At 39.1% G+C, this 18,510-nt stretch overlaps 1 protein-coding gene across 1 annotated transcript in view; it reads left to right on the top strand.

Annotated features, from left to right (window-relative positions):
- The first annotated feature begins 2,251 nt into the window (after window positions 1-2,251).
- Window positions 2,252-18,510, top strand: part of SLCO6A1 (solute carrier organic anion transporter family member 6A1) — a 98,749-nt gene continuing 82,490 nt past the window's right edge. The window contains exons 1-2 of the mRNA XM_044240185.1: window positions 2,252-2,567; window positions 17,541-17,801. Of these exons, the coding sequence (XP_044096120.1) occupies window positions 2,252-2,567; window positions 17,541-17,801 (577 nt within the window). The remainder of the gene's footprint in view (window positions 2,568-17,540; window positions 17,802-18,510) is intronic.

The following is an 18,510-nucleotide window of genomic DNA, read 5'->3' on the forward strand; positions in this document are numbered from 1 at the left end:
CAAATCTCATAATGGAAGCAGTGGATAGGTTCCCCTGGACCAGCCACAATCTTAGTCCTGAGTGTCTGAGTCTCAAGGGTTGGACTTTGCTTGTTTTGGTGCCAGGTCTAGGGAAGGTATAATGTTCTTGTTCCTCCCTCTTTGTCAGATGATTTGTATTTCTACCCTTCCTTCTTGAGGGAGCCAACCTTTGGGTGAAACAGGATGTTTTCCTGCCTCTCTTTCAAGGACAAATGGCTTTTCCTCTGTTCCTCTTGCTTTGCAAGTGACTAGAGGACAGGAGAGTTTCCTGCCTCAATCTCAGAGACAGAACTGCTTTGGCTTTGCTTGATAAAAGGCTCAGGAACATGAAACTTCAGAGCAGGAAGGTAAGCAATAGTCCCTGATTCTCCCTCAGTATCAGCCTACCCCCCCACCCCCCATCAAATGCATTCCTCACTAAGGAGGCTCCCTTGCTCTGTCAGATGGCAGAGATCTGATATATGGGTGTGGATTCCCCTTGTTTTTAAGGCTCCTGGGGTTTCTAAACCATTATGCTACCCCTCACTTGTTCTTTAAGAATTAATTAAGATTTCAAATGTTTTCTTTTTATCTTCTTTTATGGTTTATTGCTTACCTCCTCCTTCTGTGTTCTACCAAAGTTGAGTTCGTGTATCTCATCCTTCTTCCTAGGAGTTTGCTTCCATCTGGAAGCAATCCCCTGGTTGCTTTGAAAATGTAGTTCTCCAATGGGCTTAAAAGTGATAATTTTTTATGTTATCCAGGTTTTTTTTCTTTTGGTTATTATTGTTGTTAGAGTCAGGTGACATTCTGTTTGGCTCTGTATTCTGAATAGAAGCAAAAAGTGTCAGAATGATTTCTTTTGAACAGAGACATCTTTTCCCCTCTGCCCTCATGCAGTGCCCAGCTGGGTACCAAAGCACAAGGATGAGTCCCCCTGCTTTCCTCCTTCCTAGGCATCCTATTTCCCTTATGCTTATTAATGTCATGAAGCAATGTGAGGGGATATCCTAGTTGAGAATGATGAATATGGAAAAACCAGGGCATTTTCTTCTACTTATGTAGTGATTGCTTCTTTGACAAAGTAGGTATTTACTAAAGGCAAAATAACATTTCCACCCACTGATCGACATATAGTAAGGCAAGCTGAGGATTCAAGTTGGAAGTAGGGTCTGTGGTACCCTCTTCCACAGTTCTTCTCAGTGATTTTTCTCCTAGCACTTGCCAGCTGCACAATATTTTGTTGAAGACCTGGATTGTTTTTAGTAACATGATGTCTAATCCATTGGAAGGAAGAGCCTTTCATTTCTCCTGTAAAGTCAACCGACCTGTATATATGGCCTGAATAACTTACATATCTGTCTGAGAAAAGAAAGCTGATAAGAAGGTGAATTTTTACCATAAAAATATACAAGTTTCATATTCTATTACTGTTCTCCGATATTCTTTTTTTTTTTTTTTCAGTAAACTTTTTATACCTGAGAAAGTAAAACACACCCTGGGTCCCATCCCCCTCTTTAGGGAGGAAAATAATAAAGCTTTCTACTCTTGGTTAAGGATAGTTTCTAGGGCAAAAACGTCTATGTGCAAAACACTTAAGAGCATTCCTTGGGGGTATTTTATGATCTTTGCTGGTTTCTCTAAATGTAGTAGAAGTGTCTTTTTCATGTCTCTCATTTCTCCTGGTCCTTTAACAATTTTCAGGTTGTTTATAGTGAGATCATCCAGTTCAAAAAACATTACAATAACGTTAAAACATTAGATAAGCCTGGAGAAATCGGGGGATTTCTCCACTATTTCTTTACTATTGCCTCACTGCACATTTCTCGTTCCTTGCTTCCTCAGAAAAAGTCTTAAATCTAGCATCTTTTGACTTCCATGAGAATTACTCTGGCACCCCCTGTTTGTGTTAGCAATGATCAGAATCTAGTAGTACTAGCTTCCTTCCCTCCCCACCCCCACACCTCTTCCCCACGTGGAAGCAGAGAAGGAAACAGCCTTGGAAGTTCTCTCTGGGCAACTGTCAGCCTTTCAGGGACGTTTGCTTTCTGCCCAAGGAGAACGTTTCCCTCTGGAGGCTTGGGCTGCAGGCAGCTCTGGGGGCCACGAGGTCCCAGACGTCCAGGCCGGCTGGCCTTTCAGTAGAGCTGGTAGAGCAGGAAACCCCTGCAAGCAACAGGGCACACCTCCTCTGGCCCAGTGCCGCCCTCTGTGAACCAAGGCCTCAGCCTCCGCAGCCCATCAAGCCGCCATGCCAGACGCCCTAGCGGAAGTGGAGCCGAAGGCTGCCCAGCCTCAGGTTGCTGAAAATCCTTTGGAGACGGAACAGGCAAAGCGCAAGAAAAAACCCAAGCTTCTGAAGATGGTTCCCAGTAGCCTGATCAAGTTCCACACTTTCCAAAAAAAAGAAAAAGGTCAGGCTGGGGCCACATCCCCCATTACGAAGAAGCCGAAAGAAAATCTGGAGGGTCCCTGCGGCTTGGGCTGTATAGTTATTTCCAGATGTCAGCGTTTCAACACGCTCCATAGCTTCGTGGTTTTCTTCTGCCTCCTGATCACGTCTCAAGGTGAGCTTAAGCGGGGGTGGCGGGCATTCTGGGGAGGGCAGCCCCGGGGGCGCCTTGGGACAGGCGTGAAAGGGGAAACCCTGTGGTGACTCAGCTTGAAGCAGCTGTCGTCTCTCCGGTTCTCAAGGTCTGTCTGGAATGACCGCAGGTTAATCGGGCCATTACCTTGGGTGTGTACCCCTGTCATAGCTTTACCTCGGAAGGTACGTGAGTGCCAGTCCACTGCACACAGTGCAGGCGATCGGGGCCTGGCCTCCAGATAGGAAGGGGCTGTAGGGTCATTTAACGTTGTTTGGTCAGGGATCCTGGGAAGTACAGGGTTGAATTAACTGGGGAGATTAAAATAAAATTGAATATGGTGTTTGTGAGCACCAGTTTGTTCTCTGCTTCTGCTTACCATTTTGAGACTGGCTGGCCAAACTGCTTGCTGCCTGGATTTGGTATCCTCAGGTGTGAACTGAGGAGGTGAAGTGGGACCTCAAACAACCTATACCAGAGAACTCAGACTGGAAAGTGTTTTATCTTTGCCCACACAGTTAAACAAAGCATGTGAATTTGAATGCCCTTAGAGGGGGTGTCTGTTCTTTATTTGGCCTCAGCCCTCACCACTCCCCCTATGCTCCAGATTCTTTATTATCCTGTTAACACTGATGGCATTGAAGTTTCCTGGACATGATCTCTCTTTTTGCCCTAAAATGTTATTTCTAAAAAAGTACAATAAAAAGGCTGTGTGTGATAAGAACCACATGAAAGTGACACATAAATAGCGATAATTTTATCTTGATTTTATTAAAGAAGTTTCTTGGGGAAGAGGTGTTTGAATTATGCCCTGATAAATAAGGTACAGTTGTGATAATGGAATGTAGTTAAGGAGTATTGTATAAGGAAATGAATGTATGAATGAGTGAATGTTTGGATGAATAAACACTCAGGTATGGGAAAGCCTTGTTCCAGAATGGTGAGTGATGAGTTTAGCATGGATGATGGTTTCACTTAAGCATCCAAAGGCAATTATATTTGTTTTATTCATTGTGTTTCCTCAAGACCTAATTATAGTGACTAAAACAGAAAAGACACTCATTAAGTATGTATTGAATGCATAAATGAATTAAAAAAATGGAAAAGACAATTTTATGAAGGTCTTTAAGTGACAGACTAGAGATTTTGAGAGGACACTGAAAGTTGTTCACTTCCTCCTAATGTGCTGGGTGATGAGTAAGGTGCTTTACAGGTATTCTCTTACTGATATAATCTCCTTACTAGGTTGATAATGGGGAGCCATTGAAAGGTTTTGCAAAAGTAGTTCGCAGTGAAGTTTTTTAGCTCCACTACTTCTTAATTGACTTCATATAGATTATTAGCTCAGTTTGGGTATAACATGGGGTCTTTGATTTATAAACATGATTTATCCATGTGTATTTACCAGTTGATCTATTTATTATTTGTTGTTGCCTTTTAAACAATTTTGAAATAATTTCAAACATAGGAAAAGGGTGCAAAGTTGATACAAAGAATTCCTGCGGCCCCTCACACACATTCTCTAGTTGTTTACATTTCACCACATTTATTCCTTCACCTTTTCTTGAACATATGGACTTTTTCAGACATGGTATCTATTATAGCTAAAGACTCCAGTGTGCATTCTCCCAAAATGAGGACACTCTTCTTCCTAACCACTATACGCCTTTCTCAGTCAGGAATATCAGTGCCACACTATCATCAAATTTGGAATTGGTGGCCCCACTCAGATATTGCCAACTGCCTCAATACTGTCTCCTTTTCCTTTCTGGTCCGAAATTCTATCCAGGATCACACAATAGATTTAGTTGCCATATTTTAGACTTCTTTAATCTGCAGCAGTTCCCCCACTTTGTCCCTGTGTCTTATGTCCCTGCAAGTCTTAAGGTCTTTCATTCTGTATGTTGAATTTCAACCTGGGTGTATTTGATGTGTCTTTATGACCAGATTCAGGTCATGCCTGCCTGATTGGATCCAGGCTACTATGAAACTGATATCAGGCCTAGATCCAGAAGATATATCCATAAAAGGTGGGATTTTAGTGGGAGATGGGTAATCATTTTCGGCATGTAGTGGCATCATAATGCATCAAGCTATCGCTTATGTTTGATTGGGATGAAGTACCAGCTGAAGTACAGATCTTAAAAGCCCAAGTGGTTCTACGCTTTACCTGATAGTAGCGATAATGATTATAAGGATTCTGGTGCTGGATGGAATCTTCTGAGTGCCCTTAAGCACTTATGAAGAGAAAATGTCCAATTCAGTCCTCTTAACTCTCAGCTCTCAAGCCCTGTCTGAGAATTCTGGAGCTTCCATCGCAGCCCTAAAAGAAGTTCTCATTTCTTTTAGCCATAGATGTTATATATTGGGGAATCAAACACAAAATTTAAGTGTATGGGCTGATGAGTTGTAACGGCAGTTGAGTGCACAGTCAAGTTTGTCCTCTTCTGTTACATATCCAATAAGAGTTGTTGATTTTTTAGTCTGTTAAGTTTGTTACTTGTTAGGACCGAATGGTGATTACCAAGCTTCTTACAGGTAGAACTGGAATGGTATGTACGTGTGTGTGAGGGCACATATTTTCATTTTTCTGGATTTTATACCCAGGATTGGAATTGCTCAGTCCTATAGTAACTTTATGATTCACTTTTTAAATATTCTGTAGGCTTATCATATATGTGTTTTATGGGTTTGAGGAAGTTGTCTTCTATTCCTAGTTCATTGAGTATTTTTACCAAAAGTGTGTTGGGTTTTGTTAAATGCTTTCTCTCTCTCTCTCTGTGTGTGTGTGTTTTGCCCATTATTATATTAATGTAAGAATTACATTGATTCACTTTCATATTTTGGTAGAAGTCCCATGGCTTTCACATTTAAATTTGGTGAAGCATTAAAATAATCATAAATAGAAAAAAAAACTTATTTGAGGAGTTTTGTCTTATAAGGTATTTGTCAAAAATTCTCTGAATGGAGTATTTTGGCTGAAATATTTCCATGGAAAACAGAGCTTCATACATTATTTAATAGTGATTTCCTTGAGCTTGCTAGACATTTATGCACCTGTAGAGAGTGTTTTCTATTAAAATGGAGAGTCATTTGAAATGGAGAGTCATTTGAAGTCATTTATTAACTATTATGTTGGAGGTACCTATGACCTCATTCAGGATCAGTGATTCAATAGGAGAATGTGGGACTCAGAGAAAGATGTTATTATTTATGGTTATGATGTATTATAATAAAAGGATACAGATTAAAATCAGTAAAGAGAAAAGGTATATGGGACAAAATACAGAAGAAACCAGGTCCAAGCTTCCATGTATCTTTTCCCAGAGGATTTGCATGGACATGCTTAATTTTCCCCCCAACAATGTGTTGTAATACATGCAAACAGTTGCCAGCTTATGTGAGCCTTGGTGTTTTTGGTGGGGGGGGCATAAATTATCTAATCAAACAGATGTTTACCTTAGATGACCTTGTTTAATATAAGCTGTTGAATCAGACTTGTTCTGTGTGGTCCAAGGCCTCAGGCAGAATATTCCAAAGGCTCAGAGTCACTTTCCAGGAGCCAATGAATGGCCAGTCTTGAAGACAGGCATTTTTTGAGCAACCAAGACCTGCTGAGTTATCCCTTTACTGCAAAACTATACAAAGCAACTTGGATGAATTGCAGCTATTTTCAGGGGAACAGTCAGGAAAAAAGATCATATTAAAATGTATTCTCCAGAGAAAAATATGAATAACATTTTATTAGAGGTAAGTATGGCTAAGAAATTAAAGTATGTGGAGTGCATATCAAGAATCATATTCTTTTATTTTTCCAAAGTTACGATATCTAATATAAAGGTGTTTGAAAAGTTTTTTTCTTAATTTTTTATTTTTTATTAACATATAATGTATTATTAGCCTCAGGGGTACAGGTCTGTGAATCGCCTGGTTTACACACTTCACAGCACTCACCATATCACATACCCTCCCCAATGTCCATAACTCAACCACCCTCTCCTTTCCCCCCTTCCCCCAGCAACATTCAGTTTATTTAGTGAGATTAAGAGTCTCTTATTGTTTCTCTCCCTCCCAATCCCATCTTGGTTCATTTTTTCCTTCTCTACCCCCTAAACCCCCCACTTTGCCTCTCAACTTCCTTATATCAGGGAGATCACATGATAATTGTCTTTCTCTGATTGACTTATTTCACTCAGCATAATACCCTCTAGTTCTATCCACGTCATTGCAAATGGCAAGATACCATTTCTTTTGATGGCTGCATAGTATTCTATTGTATTTATATATCACTTCTTCTTTATCCATTCATCTGTTGATGGACATCTAGGTTCTTTCCATAGTTTGGCTATTGTGGACATTGCTGCTATAAACATTCGGGTGCACGTGCTCCTTCGGATCACTACATTTGTATCTTTAGGGTAAATACCCAGTAGTGCGATTGCTGGCTTGTAGGGCAACTCTATTTTCAACTTTTTGAGGAACCTCCATGCTGTTTTCCAGAGTGGTTGCACCAGCTTGCATTCCCACCAACAGTGTAGGAGCATTCCCCTTTCTCTGCATCTTCGCTAACATCTGTCATTTCTTGACTTGTCAATTTAGCCATTCTGACTGGTGTGAGGTGATATCTCACTGTGGTTTTGATGTGTATTTCCCTGATGCTGAGTGATATGGAGCACTTTTTCATGTGTCTGTTGACCATCTGGATGTCTTCTTTGCAGAAATGTCCGTACATGTCCTCTGCCCATTTCTTGATTGGATTATTTGTTCTTTGGATGTTGAGTTTGCTAAGTTCTTTATAGATTTTGGATGCTAGCCCTTTATCTGATATGTCGTTTGCAAATATCTTCTCCCATTCTGTCAGTTGTCTTTTGGTTTTGTTAACTGTTTCTTTTGCTGTGCAAAAGCTTTTGATCTTGATGAAGTCCCAATAGTTCATTTTTGCCCTTGCTTCCCTTGCCTTTGGTGATGTTTCTAGGAAGCAGTTGCTGCGGCTGAAGTCATAGAGGTTGCTGCCTGTGTTCTTCTCAAGGATTTTGATGGATTCCTTTCTCACATTGAGGTCCTTCATCCATTTTGAGTCTATTTTCATGTGTGGCATAAGGAAATGGTCCAGTTTCATTCTTCTGCATGTGGCTGTCCAATTTTCACAACACCATTTGTTGAACAGACTGTCTTTTTTCCATTGGACATTTCTTTCCTGCTTTGTTGAAGATTAGTTGACCATAGAGTTGAGGGTCTATTTCTGGGCTTTCTATTCTGTTCCACTGATCTATATGTCTGTTTATTTGCCAGTACCATACTGTCTTGATGATGACAGCTTTGTAATAGAGCTTGAGGTCTGGAATTGTGATGCCACCAACTTTGGCTTTCTTTTTCAATATTCTTCTAGCTATTCAAGGTCTTTTCTGGTTCCATATAAATTTTAGGATTATTTGTTCCATTTCTTTGAAAAAAGTGGATGGGATTTTAATAGGATTACATTAAACATGTAGATTGCTTTAGGTAGCATAGACATTTTCACAATATTTGTTCTTCCAATCCATAAGCATGGAACATTTTTCCATTTCTTTGTGTCCTCCTCAATTTCTTTCACGAGTATTTTATAGTTTTCTGAGTACAGATCCTTTGTCTCTTTGGTTAGGTTTTATTCCTGGGAATCTTACGGTTCTGGGTGCAATTGTAAATGGGATTGACTCCTTAATTTCTCTTTCTTCTGTCTTGTTGTTGGTGTAGAGAAATGCAACGGATTTCTGTGCATTGATTTTATATCCTGACACTTTACTGAATTCCTGTACAAGTTCTAGCAGTTTTGGAGTGGAGTCTTTTGGGTTTTCTACATATAGTATCATATCATCTGCAAAGAGTAAAGTTTGACTTCTTCTTTGCTGATTTGGATGCCTTTAATTTCTTTTTGTTGTCTGATTGCTGAGGCTAGGACTACTAGTAGTATGTTGAATTGCAGTGGTGATAATGGGCATCCCTACCATGTTCCTGACCTTAGCAGAAAAGCTCTCAGTTTTTCTCCATTGAGAATGATATTCGCTGTGGGTTTTTCATAGATGGCTTTGATGATATTGAGGTATGTACCCTCTATCTCTGCACTTTGAAGAGTTTTGATCAAGAAAGGATGCTGTACTTTGTCAAATGCTTTTTCAGCATCTGTTGAGAGTATCCTATGGTTCTTGTTCTTTCTTTTATTAATATAATGTATCACATTGATTGAGTTGCGGATGTTGAACCAACCTTGCAGCCTGAAGGAATCCCACTTGGTCATGGTTAATAATCCTTTTTTAAAAAAATTAACATGTAATGTATTATTAGCCCCAGGGGGTGAATAATCCTTTTAATGTACTGTTGGTTCCTATTGGCTACTATTTTGGTAAGAATTTTCGCATCTGTGTTCATCAAGGATATTGGTCTATAGCTCTCTTTTTTGAGGGAATCTTTGGTTTTGGGATGAAGGTAATGCTGGTCTCATAAAATGAGTTTGGAAGTTTTCCTTCCATTTCTATTTTTTGGAACCGTTTCAGGAGAATAGGAATTAATTCTTCTTTAAATGTTTGGTAGAATTCTCCTGGGAAGCCATCTGGCCCTGGGCTTTTGTTTTTTTGGAGATTTTTGATGACTGTTTCAGTCTCCTTACTGGTTTTGGCTCTGTTCAGGTTTTTTATTTCTTCCTTGTTCAGTTGTGGTAGTTTATATGTGTCTAGGAATGCATCCATCTCTTCCAGATTGTCAAATTTGTTGGCGTAGAGTTGCTCATAGTATGTTCTTATAATTGTTTGTATTTCTTTGGTGTTGGTTGTGATCTCTCCTCTTTCATTCACGATTTTATTTATTTGGGTCCTTTCTCTTTTCTTTTTGATAAGTCTGGCCAGGGGTTTGTCAATCTTATTAATTCTTTCAGAGAACCAGCTCCTAGTTTCGTTGATTTGTTCTATTGTTTTGTTTTGTTTTTTTTTTTTTGGTTTCTATTTCATTGGCTTCTGCTCTGATCTTTATGATTTCTCTTCTTCTGGGTTTAGGCTTTCTTTGTTATTCTTTCTCCAGCTCCTTTAGGTGTAGGGTTAGGTAGTGTATTTGAGATCTTTCTTGTTTCTTGAGAAAGGCTTGTATCACTATATATTTTCCTCTCAGGACTGCCTTTGCTGTGTCCCATAGATTTTGAACCGTTGTGTTTTCATTATCATTTGTTTCCATGAATTTTTTCAATTCTTATTTAATTTCCTGGTTGACCCATTCATTCTTTAGTAGGATGCTCTTTAGCCTGCATGTATTTGAGTTCTTTCCAAATTTCCTCTTGTGATTGAGTTCTAGCTTCAGAGCATTGTGGTCTGAAAATATTCAGGGAATGATCCCAGTCTTTTGGTACCAGTTGAGACCTGATTTGTGACCCAGGATGTGATCTATTCTGGAGAATGTTCTATGCGCACTAGAGAAGAATGTGTATTCTGTTACTTTGGGACGGAATGTTCTAAATATTTCTGTGATGTCCATCTGGTCCAGTGTGTCATTTAAGGCCTTTATTTCCTTGTTGATCTTTTACTTGGATGATCTGTCCCTTTCAGTTAAAGTCCCCTACTGTTATTGTATTATTGTCAATGTGTTTCTTTGATTTTTTTATTAATTGGTTTATGTAGCTGGCTGTTCCCATGTTTGGGGCATAGATATTTAAATTTGTTAGATCTTCTTGTTTGACAGACCCTTTGAGTATGATATAGTCTCCTTCCTCATCTCTCATTATAGTCTTGGCTTTAAATCTGATTGATCTGATAAAAGGATTGCTACCTCAGCTTTCTTTTGATGTCCATTAGCATGGTAAATTGTTTTCCACCCCCTCACTTTAAATCTGGAGGTGTCTTTGGGTCTAAAAGGAGTTTCTTGTAGACAGCATATTGGTGGGTTTTGTTTTTTTTATCCATTATGATACTTGTGTCTTTTTATTGGGGGCATTTAGCCCATTTACGTTCAGGGTAACTATTAAGAGATATGAATTGAATGCCATTGTATTGCCTGTAAGGTGACTGTTACTGTATATTGTCTCTGTTCCTTTCTGGTCTATTACTTTTAGGCTCTCTCTTTGCTTAGAGGACCCCTTTCAATATTTTTTTTTAGAGCTGGTTTGGTGTTTACTATTCTTTTAGTTTTTGTTTGTCCTGGAAGCTTTTTATCTCTCCTTCTATTTTCAATCATAGCCTAGCTGGATATAGTATTCTTGACTGCATGTTTTTCTCATTTAGTGCTCTGAGTATGTCATGCCAGTTCTTTCTGGCCTGCCAGGTCTCTGTGGATAAGTCTGCTGCTAATCTAATATTTTTACCATTGTATATTACAGACTTCTTATCCCGGCTGCATTCAGGATTTTCTCTTTGTCACTAAGACTTGTAAGTTTTACTATTAGATGATGGGGTGTGGACCTATTCTTATTGATTTTGAGGGGGGTTCTCTGTGCCTCCTGGATTTTGATGCTTGTTCCCTTTGCCATATTGGGGAAATTCTCTACAGTAGTTTTCTCCAGTATACCTTCTGTCCCCCTCTCTCTTTCTTCTTCTTCTGGAATCCCAATTATTCTAATATTGTTTCATCTTATGGTATCACTTATCTCTCAAATTCTCCCCTCATGGTCCAGTAGTTCTTTTTCTCTCTTTTGCTCAGCTTCTTTATTCTCTGTCATTTGGTCTTTTATATCTTTAATTCTCTCTTCTGCCTCATTTATCCTAGCAGTAAGAGCCTCCATTTTTTATTGCACCTCATTAATAGCTTTTTTGATTTCACCTTGTTTAGATTTTAGTTCTTTTATTTCTCCAGAAAGGGCTTTTATTTATCCAGACAGGGTTTCTCTAATATCTTCCATGACTTTTTCGAGCCTGGCTAGCACCTTGAGAATCGTCATTCTGAACTCTAGATCTGACATATTACCAACATCCGTATTGATTAGGTCCCTAGCCTTCGGTACAGCTTCTTGGTTTTTTTGTTTGTTTGTTTGTTTTTGTTTGTGGTGAGTTTTCCCACCTTGTCATTTTATCCAGTTAAGAATATATGAATGAGAGAATAAAATACTAAAAGGATGGCAAAGACCCCAGAAAAATGTGCATTAGCCAAATCATAAGAGACCCCAAATCATGGGAAGAAAAAAGGGGGTAAAAAGAAGTAAAAAAAAAAAAAGAAAAAAAAAGGAAAGAAGAAAAAATATATATCAGACTGGTGAATAGAACAGAGCCACCCACTTGATTTTGGGGTTATTTTAGTCTTTTTGAAGAAAATACCTCCCAAAATTTTTAAGAAAGAAAACACACACACACACATAATGGTAAACATGATGAAGGGATGGAATATGACTATAAAGATGTAAATTTTTAAAAAATTCTAAAAAGGAGTTGATAAGATAAGTCGATTGGGAAAGAAAGAAAAAGAAAGTGGAGAGAAATTCTGCTCAGGCTGAAGACTAGAACAAACCCTGTGCTAGATTTAGGGTATATTTTGATCTATTAGAAGAAGTAGTATCCCAAAAATTTTTAGAGGCAAAAACCCTATGTGTACACAAAATATAAAGTTATATAAAATGAAGGACAAAATATGACTATAATAATGGATGTTCGAAAAGATTTTTTTTAAAGAAAGGTATTGTTAAGATAAACCAGTTCAAAAAAACGTTAAAGGAGGAAAAACTAAAAGTTAAAAAAATTAGAATAAGAACAAAATAAAATTTAAAACATTTAATTAACTTTGCAAGACTAAAGAATCATGAGGAGAAAGCCATGAATTCCATACTGTGCTTTCTCCTCCTCTGGAATTCCGCTGTTCTCCTTGATCAGTGAGCTTGGCCTTGGCTGGATTTCTTGCTGATCTTCTGGGGGAGGGCCTGTTGTAGTGGTTCTCAAGTGTCGTTGCCCAGGTGGAATTGCTCCGCCCTTGCCAGGAGGCGGGCTAAGTATTCTGCTTGGGTTTGCTCTCGGGAGATTTTGTTCCCTGAACACTTTCCATAGAGCTCTGGAGGATGGGAATGAAAATGGCGGCCTCCCAATCTCTGGCCTGGAGGAGCTAAGAGCTCAGGGTCCCACTCCTCAGTGCGCCCTCAGAGAAAAGCGCTCAGTCACTCCCACCTCCTTGGTCTCTGGTTGCAATCTGAGCTCACCTGGCCTGTGACCAAGCGTCTCTATCTCTGGCACACAACCTTGCCTGGAGTCTCCAAACCCAGCAGATCCCTCCCACTCTTCCAGGGGGTTCTCCCTGGATATGCCACTTGTGGGGTCCCTGCTCAAAGAGCAGTCATCTGACCATGCCACAGATCACAGTTTAAGGTAACCCCAAGCTGATAGCTCACCCCTTGTCTCTGTCTCTGTGGCTGGCTTCCTGCTCTAATACTTGTGAGCTCTATGATACTCAGACACCCCTGATCCTTCTGTGACCCCACAAGCGATGTCTGGAGTGATGTCCCTCAGTGGAGCAGACTTTTAAAAGTTCTGACTTTGTGCTCTGTTGCTCTGCCGTTTGCTGGGAGCTGGTCCCTCCCCCATGGTCTATCTTCCCATTGCTTCGGATTCACTTCTCCAAAGGTCCTACCTTTCAGAAAGTGTTTGATTTTCTGTTTCTGGAATTGCTGCTTTTCTTCTCTTCGATCTCCTTTTGGATTTGTAGGTGTTCAGAATGGTTTGATAACTATTTAGCTGATCTCTTGCTACCTGATGTCATCGCAGCCTTCTTCTCTGCCTTCTTGACTCTTGCCCCTGAAAAGTTTTTGAATAAACTTTTAGTTTCACCAGTGTAATAAAACTAATTTGCCTATAAATGACAAAAATCTTAGGATTTTTTTTTATTATTACTAATCCATTACCAGGCATTGAACCAGGAAACAAACAAACCGTCAAAGATGGAATCTGAAGCTGGTTATCTGACCTGATTGGGCTTGAAAACAATGAAAACAGCAATATTGTGCCAATATTTGTAGAAAATGATGCAGTGGGCATTTATGTCATGTAGTGTTGTTATTTAAAGTGTGGCCCAAAATCAAGTTCTCACTGAAGGCAAGACTTGGGGAGATGAATGGCTTCTCTGGCTGACTCCTATGGTAGAACTTTTGACTAGAGAGATTCTGGGGTTGATCAATGGCTTCTGACTGCTCTGGAAAGTTTACAGAAAGGAAATAAGTTTAAATCACGATTAAGGAAATTTGTGAGCTTCTCTAATGGTTCTACGAGAATCTCATCATTTTTAGTCACACACTGCATATTTTGAACAGTTCCAACTCAGAATTACAACGTTTTAAGTTCAATGCACAGATTTACCAGATCGCCTTTGTTATAGTTGAGATATTGATTGGAGAAGAGTAGACCCTTAAGAATTGGGATGAAGGCATTTGGCTGGAATTCAGTGAATCTGAGGACCATAATTCCCCAAATCCTAAACCTCCTTTCCTAGTAGGAGCAACTATACCTTTCATGTCTGAAGAAAAATCATTTCCTTTTTTTATAGACACCGAACTTGCCTCATCCAAGTTAAGAGAGTGCTGATTGCCCCTATGATCTATCCCACTACCCCTTCTTGCTGCCAGACTCAGAACTACAGTTAGATCCCAGCCTTCCCAGAATGACTGACATGAAGTCTATCCTGGAAGATACTACACACCACAAGTTTGCCTGCCACTTCAGTGTTGTCTCTAGGGAACAATTGGTTTAGAGTGTGAGGGCTACATCTTCTAAAATGAAGGAGAAGTTTCATCACTTGTTCCATTCCAATTAAGAAACATAATCTTTAATGAACCTGTGTGTGTGTGTGTGTGTTTTAAAGGTAGAAGTATGTTATGTAGCACTATAGCTCCCCTTAGGGGAGGCCCTAAAAAAATAGAGGAAAAAGGAAATCTTTCCAGTGGGCAGACCATTGAGCAGTATCTGATGATCCACACTGCCTAGATACCATGCTGACATTGCCTAATGGTCTGACCATTTGGTGACTTGGAGAGTTGGGTAAGTGGCATGTCTCTTTGAATGAGCACAGTTATCCATTGTGGATCTTCACCAAAAGAAATCCATTGCAGAGGAAGCTTTCAATAATGGGACAGATAACGGTCCTCTGAAAATTCCCCATTGTAAGTCTTGTCCAATGGGTTCATATTTATAGTGACAGTAACATCAAGAATAGAGGTTATGCAAGAGCTGAATGCATGGATTTATCTGTACCAGTGCTGATGTGGTTATTGTCCTTATCGAATGCCTTATACACCATTGTGATCATCTTATTTCTTATCACAATGTTTTAAATGAAGGAACTCATTTTATAGGAGAAGAAGTAGAGCTGGAAGTTCATGTTCATGGAATTCACTAATCTTACTACATATTACAATAACCAGAAACTCTTGGCCATATAGATAATTATAATGTCCTACTGAAGACTCAGGCAAGGTCCAGCTAGGAGACAACAATTAAAGAATTAGGGATGCTGTCCTGTAAGGTGAGAGATAAGCTTTGAGGTAGCAACCTACATATGTTATGGTGATCAAGAAGTAGAAGAGAGAGTGAATAATGGAGGAGGGAAGTTATCAACTGTGTTTGCATAGCCATTTAGAGAAATAGAAACTGCAGCAACTATGCATTTTTTCTCTTTTTTTTATGTGTATACACATTTGTGTGTGTGTGTGTGTGTATGCATTCCATTTTTTTCCCTCTTTTCCCCTTATTATTTGATAAGAGAGTATTATGGGAGATAATGTTACAAATTCATCTCTAGGTTACAAAATATCCCTGAGAAGGGGAATTAATACCCCAACCCCAGAGATGGACGTAGTAACTGACAGGACATTTCTTGCCTTGACCATTATCCTCCTTGGCCACATCTAAAATGAGAGTTGAAAAAACTCTTCTCTTTGATGCAACCAAGTTTTTAGATCTTGTCTTCTGCTGGTCTTGGTCTGTTAAACTGTTGTTGCTCCAACTGACTTACAGTTTCTTTCTCAGTACTGTTCCCTCACAAATTTAGTTAGGTCTATGATGTGTTTGAGAAGTTATTTATTTATACCTTTTATACCTTTTTATACCATTTATACCTTTTCAATTTACTTTTTGTATTAAGAAAGTTCATTTAGGTTTATGATTGACCTAGAAGATGGAGTAATTTTACCTTGTGGTAGATATGATGACTGGTTGATCTCATGTCTGCTTTTTTTTCTTTTTCTTTTTTTTATTTGAAAGAGTAAGAACATCTTTATAAGAATGATAAATGTACAATGTTAGGCATTAGCATGATGACGTTGCTATTAATTTGGCATGCTAGTTTAAATAGAAGAAGAAGGGTGAAAATGAATCCTGAGTGTCTAGAAGGTGAACTCTGTGAGCTACTTGTCTGTTGGCCATAGACTTCATTATGCGTGGTCTGGACTCACTGCTTTTTCCAAGGGGCATAGGAGACTGTAAACTACATTTCCCAGCCCTTCTTTCTTGCTGGCTTCCACTTAGGTGTTGCCAGTGAGAGGCTGTGACAGTAGATTTGGGAAAGGGGCAAAGGAAAGCCTCTTTTTTGTTTTCTCCTCCCTGTGATGACGTCTTTGGCAATAGCAGCAATACTGCGTGAATAGGAACTCCTGGATTTAAGCTCAGGCATTGCTGCATCTCCATCACCAGCAACAGTTGGCGCTTCAACAGCCAATGCTTATGGCCCTGGCTCCACAAATGCAAGAGGAGCAGAAGTAGTGGAAGGCTGTGAGTTGGCTCTCAGAGCATTAGCAGTAGTGTAGGTTCTGGCCTTCTGGAAAAGAGGTAGCTATTGCAGTTCCAACAGCAGTAGCAGTCCATGTTCCAGTAACTTCTGCTTCATAGGTATTCTTGAGCTTTGATTGGTAACTCTTTTCTGTTTTCACTCCAATAAATGTATGACTTTTGTATCCAACCACTGTATGAATTTCTTGAAGTTTCAAATATCTAGTACAATATATTTCAAATATTGAGGACAATTGTTTTTTTCCTAGTTGGATACTAGGGGATAGAAATGCACCTCTATGATAAAATTTACTTAATGTTTAGGAACATGACAAGCAATTCTCCACATTGTTCAAGGATGTACACATTCTGGCTTTTAAAAGAGTCAGAAATTACGACCTTCAAATATAGGTTATGGGTTATGGAGAGAGAGAAGAATGCATTTTGCAGGGGTACATGCTTGGCTTCAAAAACTTGGGTGTTTTATTTCCTGTTCTGAGTGATAGACAAGTATTCATTAGATTGTCATTTATTTATTTTTTAAAAAGATTTTATTTATGTATTTGAGAGCAAGAGAGAGCAAGAGCAAGAGAGCGTGAGCAGGGGGGAGAGGAAGAGGGAGAAGCCAACTCCTCGCTGAGCAAGGAGCCTGACACAGGGCTTGATACCAGGACCCTGGGACCATGACCTGAGCCAAAGGCAGATGCTTAACTGACTGAGCCACCCAGGTGCCCCTGTTATTTATTCATTTTTATAACTGAATCATAATACATTCAAATAGAGATCAGTATTAAGTAAGATGACTGAAAAAGATAAGTATTCTCCAGTAAATCAGTACGAAATAGGTAAAATTCAATTAGCAGATACTTCACAAAGGTTAAGGCCTGTTAGTATTTTTTTTTAAAGATTTTATTTATTTATTTGACAGAGAGCACAAGTAGGCAGAGAGGCAGGCAGAAAGAGAGGAGGCAGAAAGAGAGGAGGAAGCAGGGCTCCCTGCTGGGTAGAGAGCCCAATGTGGGGCTCGATCCCACAACCCGGCGATTATGATCTGAGCTGACGGCAGAGGCTTTAACCCACTCTGCCACCCAGGTGTCCCAGTATTTTAGACAACAAATCATGTATTTGTGTATCTTAAACAGTCAGAATAATGTAAAGTAAACTTAAATCAGTGTAAATTGTTTGATTTGTAATGATTATAATGGTGTTCTATTTTGTCTCTTAAAATGAATGTTACTGCTTTCTTTTTTTTCTTGTTACATTTTAGGTATTGTGTTTGGTCTCAAAGAACTGAGCATGGACATTTTTGAAAAGGACAGTCATCTGAATGATGTGGAGAATTTATTGTTGCCTTTGACTTATGATATTTCATCTTCCCTGGTAGCAGTGTTTATAGCATACTATGGAGGGAAAGGAAACATTCCAAGATGGGTTACATTTGCCTCCTTTTTAGTGGGATTTGGATCACTTTTATTTGCTTACCCATACTTTACTGAGGGAGCTTTTAAAGCAAATGTAGATATTGAAGGTAAGATTATAAAAAGTGTCAAATTATTATTTAAATATTGGCTTTAGGAACTTCAAATAGGTTATAATACTTGTTTGTACATCCATCCATCTGTATCTATGTATATTACCAAGTTTATTAAGCTAATTAATTGCAGCTCCCAACTAATATATATATACCATTCTCTTTTCTTCTCATGATCAAATATCCTTTCATGTAAGAGATAGGCATAGGAAAAAGAAGGAGTTTTTGGGATAATTATTTTATGAAATTGTTTTTCTTTTGTCAGTTTTTATATGTATTATAAATCTCTTGAGAACTTTGGTAATTCCTTATGTCTTCCACAATATGCTTTCCTTAACCCTATATTTTGACCTCAATACACCTACACAAGAACACAGATAGATACATAAATAAACGCACAGAAAAAGAAAGATCAGACTCCTACCATTTCAAAATGGGAGCTGCCCTTTGGCCTAGGACTTGGAATCTAAAAATATTAGTGCCTTCTTCACTTTATTCATTTTTAAAAAGATTTATTCTGGGTGCCTGGGTGGCTCAGCCAGTTAAACGCCTGCCTTCAGCTCAGGTCATGATTCCAGAGTTCTGGGATCTCATCGAGCTCCTTGCTGGGTGGGGAGCCTGCTTCTCCCTCTCCCTCTGCCTGCCGCTACCCCTGCTTATGCTCGCTCTCCCTCTGTGTCAAATAAATACATAAAATCTTTAAAAA

This window comes from Neovison vison, chromosome 1 (assembly GCF_020171115.1).
Source record: "Neovison vison isolate M4711 chromosome 1, ASM_NN_V1, whole genome shotgun sequence".
Lineage (NCBI taxonomy): Eukaryota > Metazoa > Chordata > Mammalia > Carnivora > Mustelidae > Neogale > Neogale vison.